This window comes from Clinocottus analis, unplaced genomic scaffold (assembly GCF_023055335.1).
Source record: "Clinocottus analis isolate CAN_PGR_092001 unplaced genomic scaffold, fCliAna1.0.p SCAF_21, whole genome shotgun sequence".
Classification (NCBI taxonomy): Eukaryota; Metazoa; Chordata; class Actinopteri; order Perciformes; family Cottidae; genus Clinocottus; species Clinocottus analis.
In genome coordinates this window covers 1731419-1747464 of record NW_027175943.1, presented here as the reverse complement: position 1 = coordinate 1747464, position 16046 = coordinate 1731419, and the positions used below count along the sequence as shown (strand labels likewise).

The 16046-nt window shown below is 43.5% G+C and overlaps 3 protein-coding genes across 3 annotated transcripts; all 3 read left to right on the top strand.

Moving 5' to 3' along the window:
* The first annotated feature begins 217 nt into the window (after positions 1 to 217).
* Positions 218 to 3430, top strand: LOC137792135 (serine protease 27-like). Its single transcript, XM_068587630.1, has 6 exons — positions 218 to 275; positions 1064 to 1084; positions 1207 to 1369; positions 1570 to 1835; positions 1950 to 2089; positions 2518 to 3430. The coding sequence occupies exons 1-6, from the start codon at positions 218 to 220 to the stop codon at positions 3280 to 3282; spliced, it is 1413 nt and encodes a 470-aa protein (XP_068443731.1). The 3' UTR covers positions 3283 to 3430.
* A 1420-nt stretch (positions 3431 to 4850) lies between these two features.
* Positions 4851 to 7652, top strand: LOC137792552 (serine protease 27-like). The gene is made up of 7 exons (XM_068588283.1): positions 4851 to 4908; positions 5546 to 5566; positions 5683 to 5848; positions 5973 to 6235; positions 6345 to 6484; positions 6993 to 7263; positions 7528 to 7652. Exons 1-7 carry the CDS (start codon positions 4851 to 4853, stop codon positions 7650 to 7652), a joined length of 1044 nt encoding a protein of 347 aa, XP_068444384.1.
* Positions 7653 to 12991: 5339 nt separating this feature from the next.
* On the top strand, positions 12992 to 16046 carry LOC137792550 (trypsin II-P29-like). The gene is made up of 7 exons (XM_068588282.1): positions 12992 to 13049; positions 13270 to 13290; positions 13419 to 13581; positions 14037 to 14302; positions 14399 to 14538; positions 14830 to 15256; positions 16015 to 16046. The coding sequence occupies exons 1-7, from the start codon at positions 12992 to 12994 to the stop codon at positions 16044 to 16046; spliced, it is 1107 nt and encodes a 368-aa protein (XP_068444383.1).

Below are 16046 nucleotides of genomic sequence, written 5' to 3'. Positions count from 1 at the left end.
TTAGTGCGTAGCTCCGTGCAAGCAGCTGACAAACACGTTTGACTCGATGATCTTTTATAATTGCCTCACTTAGAGCTTCTCAACGCAGGAATTATGTTGTCCAGGGCCAAGAGTTCTTGATGATGATTTATTGTAAAGTACGACACAGTGGGCGGAGCTAGGTGTAAGAAATAGGGTATTTAACAGCGTTGACGAAGTGTTGGAGGCACAGGTAAAAATGGCTCTCTACCAGTTTGTGTGCGCTTCAATCGCGATGATGATTCTCTTGTCCGGAGGTAAGAAACTTTCTTCAATATTACAAATGTTTTGGTTGATAAAGGGTGGAAAGAATACCAGACTATCATGCTTCTTAAATTGGTGTGAGGGTCCCGGTAATCCGCCCTGTGGTGCACCTGCCACAAGTTCATCTTAATCTTGTAAACCACGACGAACTCGGGTCCTTTTTTAAGATTCTCTTTTAAGCAAATATTGATTATTCTGAAACACAAATTCACTGATAGTCTTTGTGCTTCATTTGGAAAACCCATCCTGTCTTTTCTGTTTCTCTATTTTTAAACTATGACAATTAAAGAGAGCAATTAACACAAGCCAGTAATGTTGGTTAGCAAGTTAGTGAAAAGATGTCTCATCAAGTTGGTGCTCATTGTTCTCTAGAGTTATTATTAACAAGGAATGCCAGGGTAAACATCACGTAATAATTAACCAAATTGGATCAGGGTAGTGGTTTGGCAAGAGTACATATAATTATTACAAACTGAGCAATTACAATAATCTGGAGCCTGGACTTTTAAATGAACTGGTCGGAGGATCTTGATAGTGGAGAGAGAAAGGAAGCATGGGCATGACAAGCAGCTAACTGGGACTTGAACCTGAGACTCGCCGCTCAGGGCATAGCGCCCATGTTGCCTTAACCAATCGGCTGTTGGGTCAGCTTTTTCCAAAACGGTTTTGAAATGGTTCTTTCCGCCAACGATAGTCTCTTAGGTTTGTGTTGCGGGAATGCACAGATTCAGACGCCTCACCCTGAAGATGTTGTAACTTATTCTCTCTTCTTACATTTCAGGATGTCATTCACAGCAGCCAGGTAAGCGTCCAACAGCAACAACTCTCGTTCTTCAACTTTCACCATTTGTCGGCCATTTAGCCGACTTGTTGCACAGTACTCCGTGTTTTACTCTCTTTTTTCCTTCTCTTTTCTCTTGTCAGCGTGTGGCCGGGCTCCAATGAACACCAGGATCATTGGCGGTCAAACTGCGTCTCCAGGAAGTTGGCCCTGGATGGTCAGTTTAAACAGTGAAGACCGTCCCTTCTGCGCCGGGTCCCTAATTCACAATCAGTGGGTGCTGACGGCTGCTCACTGCCTAACTGGGTGAGGTTACTTTGACTTGACATCAACTGACAAAATGCGTTTAATATCGTCATGAAAAACAAAAAAAAATCATGCATGTGGACCAGCAGCGTTGCTGAAGTACGAATACTCCCTCATGGGTCGAACTGAGACGGTAGTCTGGATGCTAAAGGTGAGAAAAAAGGTACTAAAACAAATTATTTTCCTTCACTGTCTTCTAGAAGTGACATCCGTACCACGACGGTTTTCCTGGGCCGCCAGAGCCAGTCGGGTCTGAACTTCGACGAAGTGTCGGTGACGCTTGAAAAGATCGTTCGGCATCCTTCGTACAACTCCCTGACCAACGAGAACGACATCTGTCTCCTGAAGCTGTCGGTCCCGGTGGCGTTCACCGACTACATACAACCGGTCTGCTTGGCCGCGGCCGGGAGCACGTTCCACGCCGGGGTTAGCAGCTGGGTCACTGGGTTCGGTAACACTCAAGCTGGTAAGCTCACAGACTGCACACCGTTATCACAAAATGATGCTTAATGTGCTTTGTCTGTTTGTTTTTTATGCACACTAATTTGAATATCACCTTTTTTTTTAAATATCTGAATAGATTCATCTTCCGGAGCCGACATGCTGCAGGAATTGAATCTACCAATCGTTGGAAACAACGAGTGTAAATGCACCTATTCTTTCATCAAAGACACAATGATCTGTGCTGGCTTCAAACAGGGAGGGAAGGATGCGTGCAAGGTGAATACCACTTTCAGTTTTTTTATCATGTACTGCCTTCTTGAAGAACTTAATTGACACAAAACAGGGTAAACTGCAGTTGATTATCCCGGGAAATATGTACTTCCTTTCCCAGAAATCTGCAATATTGCATAAATTAATTGTTTACTAGTTTGTCTACCCAAACAAAAATATGTATTAATGTCAGTCAAACTTGCGTCTTCCAACTGTTAGTTTCATCCAGTTATGTTAGCATTAGCTTCCTTTAGCTTTAATGGATTGTTCCAGTTTAGTTGACTCTTCTTCTATAACATTTCCTAAAACTCTGGCAGTGACAGAACAACACAACTTGTGTTTGTGCGTTCCCCCCTGCTTCCGGTCTTTGTGTGTACCTCCGAGACGAGAAGATGCCCTCACCTACTCCAACAACTGTCTATGTCTTTCCACAGGGAGACTCGGGGTCAGCACTGGTGACAAAAAAAGGTTTCATGTGGATCCAGAGTGGCATTGTGAGTTTTGGCGACGGCTGCGGCCAGCCCATGACTCCTGGAGTCTACACCCGTGTGTCCGAGTACCAGGACTGGATCAACAACATGACTGGCAGCAGCAATCCAGGCTTCGTTACCTACACGTCCTCCGGCGTGGACAGCGACTTAAATTTCACCTGTTCTACTCCCACCATGACCCCAACGACCCGTGCCGTGACCTCCAAGACCACCACCGCAACCCCAACGACCCGTGTTGTGACCTCCAAGACCACCACCGCAACCCCAACGACCCGTGCCGTGACGTCCAAGACCACCACCGCAACCCCAACTACCCGTGCCGTGACGTCCAAGACCACCACCGCAACCCCAACTACGACTCCCACGACCAAAACAAAGACCACCGCATGCAAAACCCACAAAGACCTCGCAACGAAAACAACCACCATGACTCCCGCGACCACCGCAACCCCAACTACGACTCCCGCGACCGCCAATACCACCAAGACCAAAACCAAGACCACCGCATGCAAAACCCACAAAGACCTCACAACCAAAACAACCCCATCGACTCCATTAAGCGCCAGGTGGCCCCATAAAGACCATAAGTCCATTGACAGTCTATATGCCAGTATATTTGACAGTGGTGTAAATGTGATGCATTTCTCCCACTTCACCTTACTCTGTCTTCTAGTTGTTTCCCTCTATGTGCTGGTTGGAGAAACATAACGTTTAAATGTCTGAAAGCGTTTTACTGTGTTTCATAATGAGCTGCCTTCTTCCATGTAAATATGTAAATACCTAAAAGCACGACTGGAGATCAGTCACTTTAATTTATATTGTTTGCTCCAATGAAGTCAATCATGTTGTGGACTTGATGAGGTTTGGATTTTTGTAAAAAAATGTATTGTTTTTATAATAAAATCATCAAATTATCAATTTTATGTTGAGTTACTCTTTGAATTGATATTTGCCATCTATGTAACAGACAATAAGTGCACATATAAAACATTACTTTAAGCTTCTATGGCTTTTTAGACATTAATCTTGATGTATTTTTGCCATTTTCAGAAAAAAAAGTGCTTTTCATCGACATTTGGATGCTCCATTTTAAAAAGAAATATACATTAAATGCATTTGTGTAGTTTTAAGGAGCTCTATGTGTCCTTCCACCAACTAAATTGATTTACAAATGTCAGTTGAGCTTTTCACTGCACATCCATACTCTGCATGAGGATCTCAACGTCACGCACCGCTTGATGGGCGTAACCGGTTTCATCCTTTCACAACTCTATTCAACACTTCATTCTTCACACAGATGCCGAGCGAGGGGCCAAAACAACAACCTCATTTTGTTCAACTTTCTTCTGTCTTTGGTGGAACCAGCACATACTTCACATGTTTGTTTGTCAGTCTGTTGACAGATTTGGTGACAGTGACTCGCAACCTTTCCAGACGCCGTCGCGAAACTATAGAAATGTCAAGATGAGATCACAATGGAAGTTTGGAGGTGGCCGTGTTCAGACCCTTTGCGGGAATCGGAGCCACAGATCTTTCCAGGGAAATAGTTAAGATCAAAATGGAGACTGATTTTGAGCATGAAGCGGTCCGAGCCAATGCGCTGGAGGAAGACGAGTCGTGGTCATTTTGTATTTAGCGGTTGTCCTGAGATGATCTCTGCATCTTGGGTTATTGTTGCTTCATAACAGTTTGTTCAAAAATCACATTCTTCCCATCTCTCCCTCTGTCTCAGTTGAGTTGGTATCCTCGTCTCCATCTCCCTTCAGTGTCAAAGTCTACAGACAAAGACCGGAGATCTGATGTCTTGTTGCTTCATCCCCTTGAGAATCTGAATAGCGTGACACACCCATGAAAATGTACACGGCTGAAGCTGCTCGCCTCTTTCTTTAACTAAACTAATATTCATCCCATGTATTTTAAGTTCCCAATTGCAAGTAGAGAGTAATGTGAATGCTTTTAAGAAAGTGTACGACTTATGTGGGGAATTCCACCTTTTGCGTCACATTGTGTTAACGGCATTCTTCTCTAAATGGTTGTGGGTCTTTAGTGTGCAGGCTGCAGACATGGACAGGCAAGACGAACACGTTTGACTTGATGCTTTATCGCATGGCCCTATGGATCGCTCCTTAAAGCAGGAATTCTATTGTGTAGAGAAGTTGGTGAGGGGTCAGGACTTATGACAATAGCTTACTGGAAAGTACGACACTGTGGGTGGAGCTGCGTGTTCAGAAAAGGGTATTTAACGATGTGAACAAAGTGCAGGAGAGACAGTGAAAATGGCCATCTACGAGTTCCTGTGTGGTTCAGCTGTGATGATCATCCTCTTATCCAGGGGTAAGAAACTTTATTTCCCAATATTTCTGGGGGTTTTTTGGTTGATAAAGGGTTGAAGGAGTACACGACTATCACGCTTCCCAACTAAAGGTGATGTGACAGTCTTTAAATGCGTATATTTAGTCATTTATCCATTTGGTTAGTCCTGAAACCATTTCATGACAACATAGCAATGTTCTTCAACGTGATGAGCACTTTGTCCATTTAAAATCGCTTTTACCCAGTTTTCTGTATGAGATTGAGAAGGTTCCCCTTCACAGGGTCACAGTGACAGAACGTGTCGGCTGATCTTTCATTTGTTCCTTCAAATTACAGAGCAAAATGTTTCATCCGCTAAAAAGTTTCATCCGTTAAAATGTAAAACCTGACACTGAGTGTTGAACTAGTTCCTGTTCAGCAAGTTACATCCCAGAGATTTCTGATGGTTTGTGCTCATTGTTCACTGGCGTAATTTGGCAAAACGTGACAAAATGAACTGGTTAGACCGTCAAGAAATCACCTGCCGGGTCAGATTTGTCCAAAACGGTTTTGAATTGGCAATTTCTGCTTTCATGATGGTGTGTTTTGTGTTTGGTAAATGCATCCGCTTCATCCTGAAGAGGTTTGCTTAATTTCTTCCTCTCATTCTACATTTCAGGATGTCATTCAGTGCAGCCGGGTAAGATCCAAGAGCATGAGTAGTTCGTCAACTTTCACCATTTTTCAGCTATTCAGCTGTCGGTTGGTTGCGTAACACATGTTTTACTCCCTTTTTGTTCTCTTTTCTCTGGTCAGTATGTGGCCGGGCTCCAAAAAACACCAGGATTATTGGAGGTGTAAGTGCGTCTGCGGGAACTTGGCCCTGGTTGGCCAGTTTATCCAGTGACAGCAATGTTTTCTGTGGAGGGTCACTGATCAACCCGGAGTGGGTGCTGACAGCTGCTCACTGCCTCACATCAGGGTGAGGATTAACTGTTGTTTTCTCACGTCAATTTTGTCAATTGTTTGTCAGCTTTTTTAATAGAAACAATCACAAAAACGTACATAACTAAAACGTATTCCTTTACGTCGTCGTCGTCTTAAAGTGACCTCCTCACCACGACGGTTTTCCTGGGCCGGCTCAGCCAGTCGGGTCCAAACGTTAACGAAGTGTCTCGGGGACTCGAGAGGATCGTTTGCCATCCTTCGTACGACTTCCTGAGCAACGAGAACGACATCTGTCTCGTGAAGCTGTCGGCCCCGGTGGAGTTCACGGACTACATACAACCGGTCTGCTTGGCCTCGGCAGGGAGCACGTTCCACTCCAGGGTTACCAGCTGGGTCTCTGGGTTTGGTGTCACTGAAGCTGGTAAGCTCTCAGACTGCGCACCGCTATCACGACACGTTGCATGCTGTTGTGCTATGTTGGTTTTTTTTGCACACCAATTTGAATCTCTTCTTTTGATGTGTCTGAATAGATGCATTTTTCGGAGCCGACGTCCTGCAGGAAGTGGATGTACCAATCGTTGGAAACAACGAGTGCAGATGCACCTATCCTGAGCTCACTAAATACATGATCTGTGCTGGGTTCAAAAGGGGAGGGAAGGATGCGTGTCAGGTGATTACCACTTTGTTATCATGCAATGCCTTCTTGAGGAAATTATTTGACAGAAAGCAGTCTAAACTGCAGTTTAGCATCCTGGGTATTATGTCATTTCAGTAGCGGGGGCAGATTTTATATCCGTTTAAATGGGTGCCAAACCATTGTTAAAATTCCTATCCCAGAAATCAACAATATTACATAAATGAGCTTCACATCATGTATACGTGTGTCTTGATGTCCGTGAGTCTTAAGATTGTTGTCAGCTTCATCCAGTTGTGTTAGCATTAGCTTCCCTTAGTTTTAATGGTTTGTCCCAGTTGTTTAACGTTTCCTGTAACTTCTGAAGAACAGATGTGCATTTCTTTCCCCTTGTTTTCCGTCTTTGTGCTACGCTACGCTAAATACATCATTGATTGACAGCTACCAAGCAGCATTGAAGGATTCAACGCATCAGAAAGGTGGGTGCTTCCGAGACGAGAAGATACCCTCACCTACTCCAACAACTGTCAATGTCTTTCCACAGAGAGACTCGGGGGGACCACTGGTGACAAAACAAGGTTCAGTGTGGATCCAGAGTGGAGTTGTGAGTTTTGGCAATGGCTGCGCCAAGCCAATGATTCCTGGAGTCTACGCCCGTGTGTCCGAGTACCAGGACTGGATCACCAACGTCACCGGCAGCAGCAATCCAGGCTTTGTTACCTACACGTCCTCTGGAGTGGACAGCGACTCAAATATCACCTGTTCTACTCCCACCATGACCCCCAACATGACCCCCACTACCACCATGTTTCCCAATACCAACCCATTTCCCACTCCCACCGATTTCTCGCCATACCCCACCGAAACCTCACCATACCCCACCGAAACCTCACCATACCCCACCAAAACCTCACCATACCCCACCAAAACCTTGCCATACCCCACCAAAACCTCGCCATACCCCACCAAAACCTCGCCATACCCCACCGAAACCTCGCCATACCCCACCAAAACCTCGCCATACCCCACCAAAACCTCGCCATACCCCACCAAAACCTCACCACACTCCACAGGCCCACACGTAGGCCCCACTGACAAGCATGTCGGCAGCATATTTGACAGTGGTGAAAATGTGATTGTTTTCTCGCACTTCGGCTCAATCTGTCTTCTCGTCGTTTCCCTCTATGTGCTGGTTGGAGTTTAAGGCTCAAGGTTTCAAAGCGCAAGTGTCTCTGTCAAATTTTTCCATCGGGTTAGGGGTTTAAATGTACACATTTTGCATGACACACTGGAGCTCAGCAAAACTAAGTAAGAGTTACGTTCCTCTTGAACGCAGATGATTGGATCGATGTTTGCAAAGGTTTGAGAAAATGTCGCATTGTCTTTTTTTTTTTTATCAGAAATGACCTTTTTACTGGTGCAGTTGTGCATTTATGTCACACAACGCTTGATGGGTGATGGGTATCTGGTGCGATCCTTATTCCTCCTGCAACTTTTCATTCCTTCCTTCTTCGTACAGACTCCGGGCAACAAACCAACCCAACAACCTTCTTTTGTTCTTCTTTCTCGTGTTGCTTCTTTGTCTGTACTGTAAATGTGCACATGAAGTGAAGGCTGGACTGGTTTTGGTACCTTGCTCCTCTCAGGTTGCGTCGCGGTTGCACAATCCAGAACCAGTTTATCATGCCGTGTGTAACTACGACTTGACAATGACATAATCTCTCCAGATGGAACAGACGCCGTATGTCTTTGGAGAGTGAACCAATGGCTAAATTACACATTTCACCAAGCTGATTCATGTTTGGAAATTCATGTTTGTGTTCATGATGCTATAAAAGCAGGCCTCAAAAATTGTCAAATAGGAATTAAGTGGAAAGAATTCAGCAATTTTAAAAAACTTTTTTTTTTCCTGGAAACTAAAAGGGAACGTAGCTGATTGAGGACATTTTATAGATGTTTTTTGAAGATTTGTGCAGATAAATCCTAAAGAAGAGAAGCTGCATGAATGTGGGAGTCTCACATTTTATTACACAAACAGTCCTGAGAAGAAATCTCATCAGCCAGAACAAGTCGACACACCTCAAAACAATCATTATGTTAGATTTTGACCTCCTAAACTTTGTGTATTACATATTTTTTCATTGTCTTTAGATGAGTTCTGAAAGTGTGTTGCCCTGTGGACGGCGAAGAGAGCGCCACAAAAAGACGGATAAAGTCTTGTGTTACATTTATACAACGACACCTTCTCACTGGGAACTTTCTCTTTGTTTGAAATAAATGTTACACAATCTGTGTCGTCGTAAACTAAGAACAAGCGAGACAACATCATATTTGTCCTTTTGTGTTTTTTGGGGAGTTTTTAATCCCACACTGTATTTTCTTCTGTATTCATGTTTCTAACTCAGAAGAGTGGAACTAACCATTTGGTATTATGTAACAATCAACGCTGTAAATTAAAATCCCTGTGCACTGTGTGGAGCGAGTCTCTTCATTATTAATCCAGACATTTAACAATTAACTTATCTTCCGTGAACTTGCAACGGCTCCATTTCTCCACCAGGTGGAGCCACTTAGGCAGAAGTTTGGGTAAAACACAGTGTTGCAAATTTATACCAAATTTATTCTTTTGCAAAACACATTATGTTATTCAACTTTGACCAATATCAAGATTCTTCTACAGGAATATTTTACACAATATTCGGAGTGGCGATGACTGAACAAGGCCATGGTGAAAGTGGCAGTATTTTGTGCGACATTGTATCCCGGACCCACATTGTGTGCATTGTGTGCCACAGTTCGGCGCCAACGTGCTTTCACGTGTATCAAACCAATGAGACGCTTTCCTGACATTCGAAAGCTTCGCACGTCATCAGTCACGTGACAGTTTGTCGCTTGATACGAGCTCCCGACACTTGGAGTCGACGCGCGACGGCTCAGTCGACCGACACGAGCTTTGAAGCTCCGGCAATCGTTTGCCCAACTCTACCAATCAGTTACCAGGACATGAGGAAGATCTAAATCAAACCGGTCCAAATTCCCTCCTTTATAAAAACTCATAAGGATGGTTCATTGCATATTCCACATTTAACAGTGTGGACAAAGCGAAGCAGACGCAGTTCAAATGGCCGTCTACCAGTTTCTGTTTGGTTCAGTGGTGACGATCATCCTCTTTTCCCGGGGTAAGAACCTTTACTTTACAATATTACTCGATTTTCTTGTTCTTTCACGTTAGTAACATGGTAATGTAGAATTTTGTTTGTCAATATTCCAATTAGTTTACTTCATGTTATTTATATTTAGTGCATCGTGTGATAGTTTAGAGACAAGAAGGTAAAATGTCATCCAACAAACAAACGCGACCATGTTTGTGCTTTCCCAACCGGCTGTTGGGTCAAACAGACATGAAATGTTAACATGGTAACAACAACAATAAAAAGTGCACTTCATCTGCTTCACATTGGCGAACCCATTGGACATAATTTCTTCCTCTCATTCTACATTTCAGGATGTCATCCAGTGCAGCCGGGTAAGATCCAAGACCGTTACTAATTCTTCAACTTTCACCATTTTTCAGCTATTCAGCTGTCGGTTTGTTGCGTAACACATGTTTTACTCCCTTTTTGTTCTCTTTTCTCTGGTCAGTATGTGGCCGGGCTCCAAGAAACACCAGGATTATTGGAGGTGTAAGTGCGTCTGCGGGAACTTGGCCCTGGTTGGCCAGTTTATCCAGTGATAGCAATGTTTTCTGTGGAGGGTCACTGATCAACCCGGAGTGGGTGCTGACAGCTGCTCACTGCCTCACATCAGGGTGAGGATTAACTGTTGCAAGTTTTCTTAGATAAACTCTGGAAACAGTTTGTTATCAACAAAAGATGACAATCACAGCATGAGCCGAGAATCACGTTGAACATTACCTCACTTGTACTTCATATAATCATCAGGGTCAGCATGCTTTATATGTGATCTCAGTATCAACTAACAACATGGTGGACAATAACCAAGAAAAACTAAATCATGCACACGCAGACCAGCAGTGAAGTACAAATACTCCCTCATTTGCAGAACAGATGGTAGCCTGGACGCTCGAGGTGAAACATTGACTAAAACGTATTCTTTCACCTCGTTGTCTTCTAGATTTGAACTCTTTGACCCGACGGTTTATCTGGGCCAGTCGGGTCCAAACGTTAACGAAGTGTCTCGGGGACTCGAGAGGATCGTTTGCCATCCTTCATACAACTCCACGAGCGACGACAACGACATCTGTCTCCATTACATGTGCCTTATAGTTAAAGAGTGTGCGATAATTCAATGGGCAAGTATGCAAGTAGTATTTGTCAGCATACATCAGATGTATTTGTGTAGTTTGTGTAGTTAATAGATGTGTAGTAACTACGTCTATTTAAATTTGTCAGTATGCCACACAAAGCTGGCAGTCATAGTCTGACACGTAGTCATACTCTTCCTCTGCATGACGATCTCAACGTCTTGACCTGTTTGTGTGTCTGTGTGTTGACAGATTGTGTGATTATGTAATCCAGTAAATAGGTGATGCGAGCCACCTGTAACACACAAACAAGTTTCATGAAACACATTTCAAAAGGCTTCATCACACACGTAACCACAATGAATTCTTCTAGTCCAATTAGTTTTTCTTGTGCGTCTGGTTTTGTTGGAAAATGTTTGTTGATATGTCGAGCTGCATTCTCACACCAAGTGTGCCACTTTCTGACGCCTCTGCCTGAGAAAGTGGCACAATGTTATTATCTTCATCGTCATTATTATCAATATTATTTGTGTGCAATATGCAAATAATTATTATGATTTCTTCTTGATCAGAGACATTATTTAAAAATGAATCATTTATCTCCCAGTCCATTTCAAATTGAGTTGTTTTTTAATGCGAATAACCAGATGAATCCTCGCCGTTAAAGGTGAAGAAGAATCCACCCAATCCCCTGAGCTCTCAGAGAAGACTCACAGTGAATGTTTGAATATTAGTATATTAATTCCACACAGCTGGGGGATAATTTTGAAACTCAAACCACTTTGTAAAGTATAAGCCTTCCCATCGGGCTGAGGCAACTAAGTTTTAAAGCCCCTCCCTCCCTTCTGGTTTTACAAGCAAATACCAGATAAGACAAAAAGAAACATCTATTTTTAAATAAAAGACTGAAACAAGCCGACTGTTGATGCAAAATAACATTTACCTTCATTGACATGCTCACTCATCTTGAGTAATAGGAATAGGTTTTGGATCTTCTGTTGACTTCTCTCCAATAGACAGATTTCTTGAGATATGATCCACTATCAACTCCAATTTATCTGAACAACTCCAAGGAGTATTTGGTGTACTTCAAAGTATATTTTGAGGGCAATATGTTTACACTGTACATGCTGGACTTTTACTTGCAACATCGTCTTTCTTCACTGTGATATTGCTACTTTTACTAAAATAAAAGATCTGATTAACAACATGATGGAATTTCCCCTCATGCTGAAATACTTTGCTCAATGCATTCTTCATCAGCAAAGAGGTCGAGATATCAATGTGCGGCTATGTGCGAGGTGCAGACAAGCACAAGGCATCAAGTTAAAACATGTCGACTCGTGTGTTCAACATTTTGATGCTGATGATCTAATGGAAAGTATGCGCTGACAGCTGAGCTAACAAATAGGGTATTTAGCAGTATTTTAATAGCTAGTGATGTTTTTTTGCACTTTTCTTTCTTACGAATGTTTGTCCTCAGCGTCCTACGGTGCTGTTGCCGGAAGTCGCCGTGTTGAATTCATTTTTATGAGTTTCTGGGAAAAACAATGACTCATTTGGCAAGGCTTGCCAAACGCAGACAGGTGATGATGTTTGGTTGACACGATGCCCTACTTTTGATAAGTGGGTCAGAGCGATAGTTTGGCTCCACTTCAGATTGGGTTCCGCGATGCGAAAAAGTTGCTACCCAGAATGACAGATTCAATTAGGGTTTAACAGGAAATGATTCTTTTTACGGCTAGGAAAGACAATTAAGTGCCATTTGCCATTCATGGAGGTGATAGAGGGAACGAAGGCCTGACGTTGTGGAAAAATGTTCTCAAAGTACATCTGCCCACCATTGGATAGATAACTTAGTCCGGCGATGTGCAATGTAAATGTATAAGGTTGCTAGCTTCTTTCACTAAGTGAACAAATATCCATCCATTAGCTCTGAAGGTCCCATTGACAAGTGGGACGAACAGGAAATGATCAAGGAAATTAAAAACCTTTGGTGGGAAATTCCACCTCTTACTCAATAATACCGTAAACGCATTCTTCAGGTAGTAAATACCTTCGCGTAATTAGCGTCTAGCTACTTACGAGCCAGCACCAAGACAAACATGTTTGACCTCATGCGGAGCTTAAAAAAACAGAGTCATGTTACGTTGGGATGTCGATCAAGGGGGAAGAACTATTGATGACGGTTTAGTGGAAAGTAGGACACCGTGGGCGGAGCTACGTTTAGCGAACCGGCTATTTAACAGCGCGGACGAAGTGGAGGAGACACAGCTAAAATGACTCTCTACCAGTTCCTCTGTGGTTCGACCGTGATGATCATCCTCTTAACCAGCGGTAAGAAGCTTTTCTTTACAATGGTACACGTTTGGTTGATGAAAGGGTGGAAGGAGTACGAGGTCGAGTGATCTCGGATGCCACATTGGAGCCAGATCTCTGTTAGGAAGAATGTTTATCAATCATTTCTTCCATTGTCATCATCCATTGTGTAGCTATTACGATTACAAAATCATCTCTTTGCCTAATCATTTCTTTCTTTCTCTGTTCTTTATTTCAGGATGTCATTCGCAGCAGCCAGGTGAGCGTCCGAGAGCAACATTACAAGTTCTTCAAATTCCACCGTGTGTTGTCTCCCGTCGGCCGTGGAGCGGACTCGTTGCACAACGCTCCATGTTTCAACTCCTCTGTGCTCCTTTCTCTTCTCAGCATGTGGCCGGGCCGTGAAAAACACCAGAATTGTTGGAGGTCAAAATGCGTCTCCAGGAAGTTGGCCCTGGTTGGTCAGTTTAAACAATGATGGCGGTCCCTTCTGTGCCGGGTCCCTGATTGACAATCAGTGGGTCTTGACAGCTGCTCACTGCATAAATAGGTGAGGAATAACTTGTCTGTGATACATCACTTCAATGGTACCCAACGTAGTTATCAATCAGGGACAGCTTGCATAAGCACAGTAGTTTCACCGGTATATTTCTTGTCGTTGTGTGTGGCTCGGGCATAGAGTCCATGGAGCCGAGGTGATCAGTGGTCCACGTTTGTCATGGTTTCAAATATGCGATTCCTCTGTATTATTAGACATCTGTAAGTGGTATGCATTGGGATTGGATCCAAGTCAGGTGTAAATATCATGCATGGAGTGTTTTCTGAATAAAATTGGGCCGAGTACAGAACCCTGTGGAACTCCGTGACTATCGTTTGTGGTCATCGAGGCTTCATCGACGTGTCAATGGGGCTTGAGTTACCAAAACGCACCAAACAGCTGGTGCTTTGGATGCCGAAGGTGAAACATTTGCTTAAATTGACTCTTTTTACTTCATCGTCTTCCAGAAATGACCTCCTAAGGACGACGGTCTTCCTGGGCCGGCTCAGCCAGTCGGGTCCAAACGTTAACGAGGTGTCTCGGGGACTCGAGAGGATCGTTTGCCATCCTTCGTACGACTTCCTGACCAACGAGAACGACATCTGTCTCCTGAAGCTGTCGGCCCCGGTGGAGTTCACGGACTACATACAACCGGTCTGCTTGGCCTCGGCAGGGAGCACGTTTCACCCCGGGGTGAACAGCTGGGTGTCTGGGTTCGGTCTCACCGAAGCTGGTAAGCTCTCAGACTGCACACCGCTATCACGACATGATGCATGCTGTTGTTTGCACACCAAATTGAATCTCGCCTTTTTGAAATCTCATTGGATAGATGCATTTTCCGGATCCGACGTCCTGCAGGAAGTGAATGTGCCAATCGTTGGAAACAACGAGTGCAGATGCGCCTATCCTGAGCTCACTGATAACATGATCTGTGCTGGGTTCAGAGAGGGAGGCAAGGATGCGTGTCAGGTGATTACCACTTTGTCTTTTTATGTTGTAATGCTTGCATGGTAAGCTATAGAATAGCATCCCTTGAAACATGTACTTTGTTTTCCAATTTCAGTCGTGGGGCGAATTATAAATCCAGAAGATATTATTAAAATCCTAATTCATATCCCATGAATTATCTGCAGATCATGCACATGTGCACTAACTAGTCTTTTTCTACCCATATTTAACAATCTTAGTTTTACATTCATTTTATTTTTTCCAGTTTTGTTAGCGTTAGCATGTTCATGGTTTGTCGATTTCTTTCCTCAGGGAGACTCGGGGTCAGCGCTCGTGACCAAAAAAGACTTTGTGTGGATCCAGAGTGGCGTTGTGAGTTTTGGCAAAGGCTGCGCCCGGGCCATGACTCCTGGTGTCTACACCCGTGTGTCCGAGTACCAGAAATGGATCGCCGACATCACCGACAGCAGCAAACCGGGCTTTGTGACCCACACTTCCACGGGAGTGGACAAGGACTTAAATATCACCTGTTCAGATACACAACCCACCAGCGCCACTACCACCACAACCAGGACTACCACCATGATTCCTACCACCACCACAACAACCACCACTATTACCACGACCACAGGAAGCCCCTCTACCACCAAGACTACCACAACGCCCATCATCCCGACAACCACGACCCCAGAAAGCCCCTCCACCACCAAGACTACCACCACAACAACCACAACTCCCAGTACATCCAATGCCCCAACAACCACTAAAACCCAAACAATCCCCATTGTCACTAAACCCTCCATTAATGAGCATCGGTTAGATATTGACAGTATATTTGACGGTGGTGTCAATGTCATCCATTTCTCTCCACTTTGTCTTCTCGTCATTGCCGTCTGTGTGCTGGTTGGAGAAACGTAACAGAGAAATAGTCAAACTATTCACAGTTTAGGGATTTTAGAGCACAAATGTCCTCTTATTTCAATGTAAATAAATATGAGAGTAGAACTGAATTGTTGTGATTATCAACAACAACCATTTTTTAAGCTAAGACAACGTTTCCAGGGAGGTGTTGAGTGACTTAAAAAGTGAAGGATTGTATAAATTTGAAAAAAAACCTTTGTAACATTTTGTAAATATTTTTTTTTAGACACGTTTTATAATAATAATTAAAAAAACATGAAATAAACTGTTTTGTTTTGGTATTTCTTTGAGCTAATGTGCTAATTCTCTGTGTGTTCATCCAATGACCGACTCCTTTAACATAACACCTGTCATGTAATCCATGTTTCAATACATAATATTAACTACTGCAGCTTTAAACTATGTTTTTTCTAATACATAAACTCCCTTGTATGCACGATAACTCATATTTGCCAAAGTGTGCGCAGCATCTCACAGACACGGGTATGAAACCTGGACTAAACGTCTTCAGCAGTAGATAAAGATCCCTCGTGAGATAAACCTGAAACTCTGGACGCTCTGGTTTGTCTCCTCCAGAGAGGATTACTCGCAGCGACACGATGCTGTGA